Source organism: Phocoena sinus, chromosome 10 (genome assembly GCF_008692025.1).
Source record: "Phocoena sinus isolate mPhoSin1 chromosome 10, mPhoSin1.pri, whole genome shotgun sequence".
Taxonomy (NCBI): domain Eukaryota; kingdom Metazoa; phylum Chordata; class Mammalia; order Artiodactyla; family Phocoenidae; genus Phocoena; species Phocoena sinus.
Window position 1 is genome coordinate 99,814,695 of NC_045772.1, and position 10,816 is coordinate 99,825,510.

General features: G+C 57.4%; 1 protein-coding gene across 2 annotated transcripts; it reads left to right on the forward strand.

Moving 5' to 3' along the window:
* Window positions 1-2,395: 2,395 nt before the first annotated feature.
* NRIP2 (nuclear receptor interacting protein 2) lies at window positions 2,396-10,080 on the forward strand. Of its 2 annotated transcripts, none has more exons than XM_032645759.1 (6): window positions 2,396-3,052; window positions 6,316-6,471; window positions 7,667-7,749; window positions 8,355-8,476; window positions 8,694-8,746; window positions 9,061-10,080. In XM_032645759.1, exons 1-6 carry the CDS (start codon window positions 2,864-2,866, stop codon window positions 9,151-9,153), a joined length of 696 nt encoding a protein of 231 aa, XP_032501650.1. In that variant the 5' UTR covers window positions 2,396-2,863; the 3' UTR covers window positions 9,154-10,080. The 2 variants fall into 2 exon arrangements, with proteins under 2 accessions (XP_032501650.1, XP_032501651.1); XM_032645760.1 differs by having other exon boundaries at window positions 2,403-3,052; window positions 6,319-6,471.
* The last annotated feature ends 736 nt before the right edge of the window (window positions 10,081-10,816 follow it).

A 10,816-nucleotide genomic window follows, 5' to 3' on the forward strand; every position in this document is an offset into this window, starting at 1 on the left:
GTGGCTAAGTGCCCAAGAGTTGCTTCATTCTTATTCACCGACAGCGGCACTCCTCCAGAGAGTGCATTAATAAAGGACTCTTGAAGATCTTGAAGACTTTTCAAACCTAAGGAATGGCTGGCTGAGAATAAGGTTGGAGGAGATGCCTTTTGGCATGGGGCCTGCCCGGCATCCTGGTACACAGGGCACTGGCTGATCGGTCCATGCACGTGGTTAATCCTACTGAAACAACCAGGGAACCCAGGACATGGCAGTGGGTCCTCTTCGACCTCTATCCCAGGCAAATACGCAGGTAATAGGTGTCAAGGCACAGGGGTGGAAGGGAGCTGGAATATTCCACTGAAACTGACTCTAAAGGAAGCCAGGATCAGGGGGTGCTGAGCTCGGTAAGTGGAATCACACTAGTGTTTGGTTTTCAGTCCACGTTTACCTTCTGCATCGTGCTCTCGCTTCGGCATAACGGAGACCGAGCAGGTCTCGGGAGACAGAACCGGAGGCTTTGATTCCTAGCTCTGCCACCCGATACCTGAATCTGGGGCGAGTTTTCTAAGTCTTGGTGTATTCGCTTCCTGGGGCTGCTGTAAGAAAGCACCACAACCTCGGCGGCTTAAACAAGACAAATGTGTTGTCTCACAGTTCCAGAAGCTGGAAGCCCAAGATCACGGTGAGGGCCGTGAGGCAGGATCTGTTCCAGGCCTCTCTCCCGGCTGCTGGTGGTTTGCTGGTGACCTCTGACCTTCCTTGTCTTGAGAGGCACGGCCCCATCTTCAGCTTTCGTGCTCAAATGCTACTCTTCCTGCGTGCATCTCTCTCTGGGTCCAGATTTCCCCTTTTAATAGGGACACAGTCATGCTGGAGTAGGGCTACCCTGATGACCTCATCTTAACTTGATTATCTCTGTAAAGACCCCATCTCCAGATAAGGTCACATTCTGAGGTCCTGGTGGTTGGGACGTTAACATATGAATTTGGGGGGAACACAACTGAACCCCTACCACTTAACTAGTTTCCTCTTCTGTAAATGGGGATCATAATACAATTGCAGTGGTTGTAAAATGCCTCAAGAAGGCATGTGGTCTGCAGGAGGCCAGTGGATGTCTGCCTTGTCTGAATGTGCCGGCGCCTCCGAGCCTCCTGGATCAGACCGCGCCCCGGGGAGCAGGGCCCAGGTCAGGACTCACCCCGTGAGTGTCCAACACATGTCAGCAGAACCGTGGCCAGTGCTTGCTGATGACGGTGAAGACGAAAGGCTGGAGTGAAAAATCTGAGGGCAGACATGCCAGGGCTATGAAAATCTGATACCGAGTGTTGGCGAGGACATGGGGCTGAGGACCCCTGGACGCTGCTGGTGGAGTGCATGTTAGTACAAACACTTCGCAGGGCACGTTGTGTTGAAAGGAAGAAGGTGCATACCAGATGCCCCAGCAATCCCACTCCGAGGTATACACTCTAGAGGAATGCTTACACGTGCGCCCCAGGAGATGGATGCCAAAATGTGTACAGCAGCGTTGTCCGTAAGAACAAAGCATGAAAAATAACCCGAATTTCCTAAATGTGTTGTATTCACTGGAGAACTACTACATTGCGTCAAAGTGAACTAACCAGAGCTATGCGTAGCTCACGGGTGAATCTCACTAACAAAATATTGAGCAAAAAAGAGCAAATTGCAGAAGAATCTCTACGATGGGGCATGCAAGACGAAACGACACACTGCATAGAATACACACGTATGTATGTGCATAGAGAGAGGTATGAGGGAATTCTCTGGCGGTCCAGTGCTTAGGACTCTGAACTCTCACTGCTGAGGGCGCGGGGTCCATCCCTGGCTGGGGAACTGAAATCCCACAAGCCAAGCGGTGAGGCCAAAAAGAAAAAAAAAAAAGAAAAAGATGTGAGAAATACCAGATTCAGGAGGGGATGTTAGCTGGGGAGGAGGGGCCCACAAGGAGCTTCAGTTATATTTGTAGCAGTTTTTTTTTTCTTTTCTAATGAAAAGAGGAAAAAAAGTTATAACTTTCTGCATGCTTGAATTATAACTTTTTAAAAAGGAGCCAGGACTCAATGAGCCTTGCATAAAGCAGAGGAGGAAGCTGGGGCCCTAATTGCGGGGAGATTCAGAGCTGTTCTTAGCCAGCCCTGGAACCCAGAATCCAGCGTAAACAAGCAAAGGATGCTGAAAGGTTGAGGCCCAGGAAGGGGGGAGGCTTCTGCTGAGAGGGAGGAGAGGAGCGGGGACACTGGGATGCTGCCCCTCTCTGTTCCGAACCTAGTGTTGGCCTGTGTCCCAGCCCCGGGGCTGCGGAGAACCCCAGGTGGAGAGCACGGCGGGGCAGCCCAGGAGACACGCGCACAGAGATGCGCGCCCTGCATCCCACACACGCCCCGAGCACGCGGGCTGCCACCTCCGCACACTGACACACACTCCCTCTCTAACAACCTGGCACGGACACCTTGACAGTTTACAGCACAGATACACCCACCCTCTCAGCCACACACACACACACACACACACACACACACACACACACACACACACACACACAACAAGCACTCCGCGGCCGCCCACTCCGGCCAGGACCCAGGAGTTGGCGAGGCTGCAGAGCCTACCAGCGGCAGCCCTGCCAGCGCCCCCTCTCCTCCAGGGCTGGGTTTTTCCAGCCGGAGCCCCGCTCCCTCTACTGCAAGCTCTGGAAATTGGTGTCTGACGTCGCCGCTCCTGCACGTTATTTATTTACTTCCTCTTTTCCTCCCTCCGCTGAGGCCCTCCGGTTGGGAGAGCTGCAGACAGAAAGCTGCCGGGTGGAGGAAGCAGAGAGGACGGTGGGCAAGACCGCTCAGGAGCCCCCGGCCTGCCCGCGGGGATCATGAGCGTCCGGCCGGACGCCCCGAGGGAGGAGGGAGATGCCGGGGACAGGGGACAGGAGGCAGAGCTGCGGGGCCGAGCCAGCAGCCGGCAGCGCCAGCACAGACAGGCCACCCGGTTCCTGCACAAGGACTCGGCCGACCTGCTCCCCCTGGACGGCCTCAAGAGGCTCGGCACCTCCAAAGACTGGGTGAGGCTGCCCTCCCCCCTCCCCACCCCCGGGGGGCCGGGGTCCCTTCTCTCCTCTGCCGGAGGGTGCAGACCCCAGCCTCCAGCTGCCCCTCTCTGCCCACGGGGAGGGGAGAGGCAGCCCTGACTTGTGGGTTCACCTTGACTGTTCCTTGCTCTTCACTGGGGTGTTCCCACGGCTTGGTGGCTCTGGGGGACCCTATCTATTGCTCAGCTTCCCCAAAGAGCCCCAGGCTTGTCTTAGGGGGGCAGAGAGGAGCACTTTTTAGAGCAGAGGTTTGTGGGGCCCGGGAGCCCCTGGAGCAGTCGTTTACCACTGGGCCCGGCGGGTTCAAGGTCGCGATTCCCTCCTCTGCCTAAGCCACAGGTCCCCTCACACTGGGACTGGACCTTCGGTGCCCCCCGCCCCATCCTCGCCAGAACACCAGGGCTTCCCACGGCTTTTGCCTGGGCGTCGGCCTCCTGAGGGCCCCCTTGCTCCCTGCAGGTGCAGTGGCCCTTCCAGCCTCCTTTCCTTCCATCCCCCTGCAGCAGCGTGGCCTCCCGAGGGAACAGGGTCAGGGAGCGACACCGAGGGGTGGGTGAGTCAGGGGACAGCTGCATATACACACTCCCCTCTGACAGAGGGAGGGGCTGAGAGAGTGGCCTTCCTCGGAGCCGGGATGCTTGGGTTCAGATCCTGGTTCTGGCACTTAGCGACTCAGCCAAGTCTCTTTATGTCTCTGAGCCTCAGTTTCTTCATGTGTTACGTGAGGATAAAATTAACAGGATGTACCTCACAGGGATGTAAGAGTTACATGAGCTAATACCTGTAAAGGACTTAGAAGAGTGCCTGGATAATTGGGAGCTCTGTCTAAAGGCTGTTGTCCCTCCAGCTACTCTTACTATTCCATTTAGCCTGAGAAAGTAAGATCCACAAGGTCCGGAGGAGATGCGATGGCTCTGGCCTCCGGCTCACAGAGGACGAGAGGGTTTCTGTAGAAAGGCTGCGGTGCTCTGTCCTCTCTCATCTCTTGGGCAGGGAGTCTGAGAGGAGGGGCTCCTGCAACCTGAGGTGTATGGGGCCATTTCCAGGTTACTCTGGCAGCCCCCTCTCCCCAGAAACCTGGAGCCAGATGCAGCCCCTCACTGCATTTCCTGAAAGAGCCCTACCTTTCCGCATTCCTCCCAGCCAAATGTTCACCCTCCAGGAGCCTGGCCCAGCAGCGCCGCAAGGGGAAAGGCGACCAGACTGAGACTTCAATTCAGAGAACCTCCTTGCAAACAGCCAGCAGAGCTGAGAAACAGATGGAGCAGGGAAGCAGGTTCTTTGGCTCTCAGTGGCTAGGAAATCACAGCCTCTGCCCTTTGCGGCCCATCCCTCATCTGTTCGGCCCTGGTGAAGAGGCTCTATTGACACTGCCGCCCCAGCGTGGCAGGTCCAGCCTTCTGCCCTCAGGACCTCCCAGACCGACATGGAGCAGTTACCTTGCATGGCTTTGGGAGTGAAGACACAGCATTCGGGGGCCTGAGCCTGCATCCCTCGTGGGACAGGTGGGAGGAGAGCTGGAAGCCACAGAGCTGCCCTTCCCAGCCGCTCCCAGAGCTCGCTGCTGCCCTTTTCCCAGAGCTAGGTCTCCTGCTGGCAGCCTGTTGGCGGGAGCAGCCTCAAGGGCCTCATTAAGCCAAGGGTAGAAAAACAATCCCAGGCTCCCAAAGAGAGAGGTCAGGTGGGGAAGCATGTGTGGAGCCTGGAGGCACACAGTCATTCCTCGGTGAGCATTTATGGAGTGCCTACTGTATGCTGAGCTGAGCCCTGTGATGCAAAGAGGAATGAGATACAGACCTGACCTCAAGGGCAGATAACAGCTTTGAGACGCGTGACAAAGGGGGCCATGGGACAGGACGCTGCCCCCGCCTGGTGTGTGGAGGGAAGAGTGGGAAGAAGTCAGACAGGGCTTCTTGGAGGAGGTGGACCCTGCGTGAATTACAGCATGCACTTGGAACCCCAGACTTAAGATAAAAGCCTCCGTCCAAATAAAGAGTAGCTCCTGAGCCAGTGGCCCAGTCTGGCCCAGAGAAGGGTGAGAAGAGGAGTTTCAGAAGGAGGGGTGTGCAGAAGCAGAGGCATGGAGGTGAAGGGCAGCCTGGTCCAGGTGGCCAGAGGGGGCGCTGGGGCCGATGAGCACAGCGGGGGTGGGGGGTGGGGGGAGATGAGGCAGTGGCCGGGTCACCTGGGCTGTTACCTCCACGTAAGCACGGTGGGGAGGGGAGGGCTCTGATGGATTGTAGGCAGGGGAGTGACAGGCTTAGTTTGACATGTCGCTTTGTGCTTCTCAAGCTTGACTGTGCACGCAGGTCATCTGGGCATCTTGTTACAACAAGGTTCCAGTTCAATAGGTCACGGTTCTGCACTTCTAAGGAGCTTTCTAGTGATGGTAAAGCTGATCTGAGGACGGCACTTGGAGTAGCAAGAGTTTCAGAGACGCCCAGGCTTTGAGCAGGTGGATTTGAGAGGCACGTCCTTATGGACTTAGGGAGGCATCCCAGGGACTCAGAAGAGCTGTGCTGAGGTGTGAACAAAGCAGTAACAGAAAGAGAGGTGGACCGTAAATACAGGGGGCGAAGCTGGCAGAATTTAGAAGTGACTGGACGTGGCGGGGTGGCTTCAGGTGAAGGACAGCGAGGATGACGCCCAGCTTCCTAGGTTGGTTTGTTTGGCCATGCCTCACAGCTTGCAGGATCTTAGATCACTGACCAGGGATGGAACCTGGGCCCCGGCAGTGAGAGCACCAAGTCTTAACCACTGGACCACCAGGGAACTCCCCCAGCTTCCTAGTTTAGATTTGGACTTTTTTTTTCTTTTTTGTTTGTTCTTGTTACTTTGACTTCTTTTCATCACACCATCAACTCTGGGATCTGCATCCCACAGAAGGATGAGGTCAGAGGAAGAAAAAAAGAAAAAATGTCCCCAAGAATATGTGTTGTAGACTTGAGACAGAATTCCCCCCCAGCATCACGCGAGTGCCTGAAATGTCCCGTCTGTCTAACCGAGGAGAGACCCTTCCCCCCTCCCCATCTCTCCATTACTGAGCAATACACTGGGGTCCTGGAAAACGGCATGATTTGATACTGGGACTAGCTCTGCTATCGACTACTGGGATCCTTGGGGAAGCTCTCACCCCGTCTTACTCCCAGGAGACTCAGGAGCGGGGCGGGGCAGGGGAGAACGGCTGCGATTTGTAAAGTGAGGGAACTGAGCATCTGCACGTTCTGTGATGGAAGCAGCAACCGCACAGCGTGGTCCAGAGGCGCCTGGTGGAGGGGAACCCGAGCCGGCCTCAGGGGCAGCATCCCTTGGTGCCGGCCGCGATCCACGGCCAGGAGACCAGGAGGAAGACCAGCAAGACAGAGAGGCCAGCTCTCCTGGTCAACTGCAAGGTGAGACCCCCCGCCTCCCGGGCCTGCTCCCCTCACCCACTCTCCCTTCTGCCCCAGTGGTGAGGGGGGGATGGGGGAGCCCTCTCCCCAGGCTGGGCTACAGACTGGGATCCTCCATGTCCTTTGCTTCCCACCCCTCGCCATCCCGTCTTTCTGAGGTGTACACGACTCCCTTTCCTTGAGCAAAGTATCATCTTTAAACGTGAGTGTGCTCCACACACAAACGGTGCGCACGTGTGGATAACGCAGCCCTCCCGCGAAAGCTCACGCGCTCCAGATCACAGCCTTGTCATCCCCAGAGCCAACGCCGAGCCGTTCCCTCCCTTCCGCCCATCTTTGCTCCATGCTTCCTCTGCCTGTCTTCCTAGGTCCATGTTCTCCGATCCTTCCAGCCTCAGCTGTCACTGCCTCCGGGAAAGCTCCCCTGACTTTCCCGATGGAAGAGCCTTTCCTCCGGCTCAACGTCTAAGGCTCTAGACTCACAACCCACAGCCTTAACACTCTCTCCCTGCACTGGTGACCCTCCAGTCCCCTGTATCCTGGGGAGCAGCCTCCCCTGCTGCCCCTTCCACGTGCCCACGCACAGCAGACCTCAGCAAACAGTGTGGAAGGAGAAAACAATGTGTTTTGCGGTATCCAAGTGCAAACCCAAACGTCTGTTTTTATCTAAAAGGAAGCGCCCTCGTCTTCCCTCGCCCGCGGTGGCGAATCTGTTCCCCACATCTAATTTCCTAACCAGGCATCCCTCCTCATTCCCATCCCCGATTCCTCTAACGGGAGGCCCTCGGCACTACTGTTAACAAGCATAGGCGCAGACGTACACTTTGGGGCGAATCCTCCCCAAAGTACGCTCTCACCGCCTGCAGCTTTACTTCCTTTCTTGATTCCGTATCTGACCCATTTCTGCTCAACTGTATGAGTCCCATAAAAAACACCCTTAACTCACTTTTTGTGGCCGGGGGCCGCACTCAGCGGCTTGTGGGATCTCAGTTCCCCGACCAGGGATTGAACCCATGCCCGTGGCAGTGAAAGCGTGGAGTCCTAACCACTGGACCACCAGGGAATTCCCAGCCCTTCACTCATTTCTGAAAAGGACCCATCAGGGGCTGGGAAAGGTGACAGAGCCAGTCCCAACCCTTTCTCCCCCCTACCCACTGGGGATTCACGGCGTCCCCTCCCCTCCCCCTTTTCTCAGTGCCAGGACCAGGTTCTTCAGGTGGCCGTGGACACGGGCACCCACTACAATCAGATCTCCGCTGGATGCCTCAGCCGCCTGGGGTAAGACGGGGCCCAAAAGAATGGGTAGAGAGGGGCTTCTTTTTGGGGTGATGAGAATATTCTGAAATTAGTGATGGTTGCAGAACTCTGTTGTCTACTTTATTTATTTTTGGCTGTGTTGGGTCTTCGTTGCTGCATGCGGGCTGTCTCTAGTTGCGGCGAGCGGGGGCTCCTCTTCGTTGCGGTGCGCGGGCTTCTCATTGCGGTGGCTTCTCTTGTTGCGGAGCACGGGCTGTAGGCGTGCGGGCTTCAGTAGTTGTGGCACGTGGGCTCAGTAGCTGTGGCTCGTGGGCTCTAGAGCGCAGGCTCAGTAGTTGTGGCACACGGGCTTAGTTGCTCCGCGGCGTGTGGGATCTTCCTGGTCCAGGGCTCGAACCCGTGTCCCCTGCATTGGCACGTGGACTCTTAATCACTGCACCACCAGGGAAGTCCCAGGCTGTTACTTTTTTGAAAAGAGGTGACAGGGGCTCTGGCAGAGAAGACAGGATTTAGACCCCACGTGGGTCCAGGGTTGGCTGCGAACCCAAAGCATGGCAGGGAGGGACACTAGCGGACTACCGGCATGGGGGGCTGTGGTGGCCATAAGCCTTGCTTCCCAACCACAGGTTAGGGAAGAGGGTCCTAAAAGCCCCAGCTGGGGACCCGGCGCCTGGGCCCCCAGCCCAGGTGGAGCAGCTGGAACTACAGCTGGGCCAGGCAACCGTGGTGTGCTCGGCCCAGGTGGTAGGTAAGTCCCCTCCCCGTCAGCATCCGCGCGTCTCTGCTCTTGAAGCTCTCCCTCCTGGGCGGGGCGAAGGCAGAGCCTCTCAGCTCCTGCCAGCACAGACAAGGTACCCCCAAAGATGCTCTGATTATCCCCAAGGTTCTCTGGCCTGGGGTGGTGGGGGGAGCAGAGAAGGGGCGAGTGCTGACAGGACGGCAGCACTCTCAAACGGTTCCCGCAGATGTGGACAGTCCTGAACTCTGCCTTGGGCTGCAGACTCTGCTCTCTCTCAAGGTAAGGAGGATGCTCCTGGTGGCACCCACACCCAGGGCCTGACCCCGAGGGCTGGGGAAAAGAGGTAGGGGTCACGGGTGTGGAAGCACGGGCCAGGCTCCGATGAGAAGGACTTGGAGATGTGGAATTTCACCCTCGATGCTTAGAGGTTCCTTATTTTTGAAAAATATGGAGAACCGGGTCCCTCCGTGATAGCGGAGGAAACAGGGAGGAGAAAAGAGCAGGGTGCTGTGGGAAGGCGGAGGGGAACAAAGCAGCGTGGCTGGGAGAGGGGTTACCTGCCCAGGTGAGCTCATCGTCCCCCAACCCCACAGTGCGGCATTGACCTGGAGCACCGCGTGCTGCGGCTGAAAGCCCCCTTCCCTGAGCTGCCCTTCCTGCCTTTGCACCAAGAGCCGGACCAGTGACCGCTGCCCCGGATGGTCCCCAGGGGAAAGCTCCTTGCCGGAAGGGAAGAGCCATGGGGGGATGGGGCATGACTAGAGCCAGGTAGCTGGGACAGCTGGGCCTGTCCCTCTTGTCACCACCCTGGCCCCTTTCCCACTTCCCAGTCTGCCACACTGCTCTGCTCCACAGCACCTGCCCCACCCCCCGGGAGGAGTGTTCCCTGGAGAGGGCCCGCGATCTCAGGGTTCTGGTTTCCCCGTTCTCTCTCATCAACCCCCGTCCCAAGAGCGGAGCTAAATCAGGACTGCAGAAAAGGACATCAGCAGAGCGGGGTCCTGGTTGGGCCCCTGGCACAGCACGGGGTGGCCCGAGTCCAAGGCTGCAGCCTGCCGCAGGCCCCTGCCTGCCCCGTCCACCCCGCACACCGTCGAGGCCTTGACTCCGCGTGGCTCGCCTCACAACTAGCCCGCCCCCTCCCCGGCCCGGGCCCCTGGCCCTGCTGTGTCCACTTCTCTGGTCTGCGCACAGCTGCGCGGGAGAGAAGCGGTCACAACAGTAGAGGAATGCCTGGCCTACGAGGGCCGGGGGTTCCTTCATCGGCTGCCTCTTCTGGGGCTGCAAACGTCTGAAGCCAGTTATTATTTGATGCCCTGCGCAAACCTTGGGTAAACCTCTACTATTTACTCCAAATACGTACCCTCCACCTGCTTCCTCACCCACTGGGTATGTGTGGAGAGCCCTGTGGGGAACTGCCCCCCAAGGCAGACAGGATGGTGGCGTTGCCAGGACCCAGACTTAACCTGACCAATATTCCTACTTATTTCTAGAACTATCCACTTCATTAGACCTTCTTCCCACCCCTCATCTCTGGCCTCCTGAGCTTGAGCTGGTTTTTTCTGGCATCAGTGGCTACCCAACCCCCCCCACCCGGCCCCGAGTCCAGCAAAGACACAAGGAGGCTTTGCTACCTTCCCTGTGAAGAGCCCAAACCTCAAAGGGCCAGGCCCCCGGGTGCCTTTCTGGCTGGTTTGAGTCTCTCATATGTTGGATTTAGGGGGAGAGGAAGACAGTGGTGTAACTAACCTGACCAGGGGACTAGGACACTCGGGTCGGAGTCAAAACCCTGAGCCTGGAGTAGATTAGATCTGAGCAGAACCAGGATGTGCCGTGAGCCCTGGCCATACCTTTCTCGGCTGAGTCCTCTGCACCCAGAGGAGAGGAGAGGGGCTCACCGGCACAGGTGTGAGAGTGCGCTGGCCCCTCTGGCCGTGCTCCTCGACCCCTGCTCTCCCGGGCCTCTCCCTGTCCCCCTCCCTTCTGCCTCCTTTGCTTCTGCAGTTGCAGACCCAGGCCCAAGGAGGCCCTCAGCTCAGTGGCTTCTCCATTTGAATAAACACCTGTTTGTCCTAGCTAGCGTCCGCCTCTGCTTCTCAGACACTGAATGATCACTCTGCCCTTGCCCCCTTACAGAAGGAAATGTGAAGGGGGACATTCCCTCGGGCTGACGCCTCCGGCTGGGCTCACTATAACTGACAGCAGGGGCTTTCCAACTCCTCTGAACACAGCTCAGCAGGAAGTGTATTCTACGTCGCACTCAGTACACACACGTGCACGGACACATACAAGTATAACAAAACAATCCTTCCCTACACGTGAGCAACATACTCCCGTATTTTTTGTCCT

What these genes read in the sequence shown, in the direction of transcription:
- NRIP2 (XM_032645759.1), top strand. Translation starts at nt 2,864, where the DNA reads ATGAGCGTCCGGCCGGACGCCCCGAGGGAGGAGGGAGATGCCGGGGAC. An exon ending in GGATGCCTCAGCCGCCTGGG is followed by an intron (nt 7,750 to 8,354) that starts GTAAGACGGGGC and finishes TCCCAACCACAG; the next exon opens with GTTAGGGAAGAGGGTCCTAA. An exon ending in AGACTCTGCTCTCTCTCAAG is followed by an intron (nt 8,747 to 9,060) that starts GTAAGGAGGATG and finishes CCAACCCCACAG; the next exon opens with TGCGGCATTGACCTGGAGCA.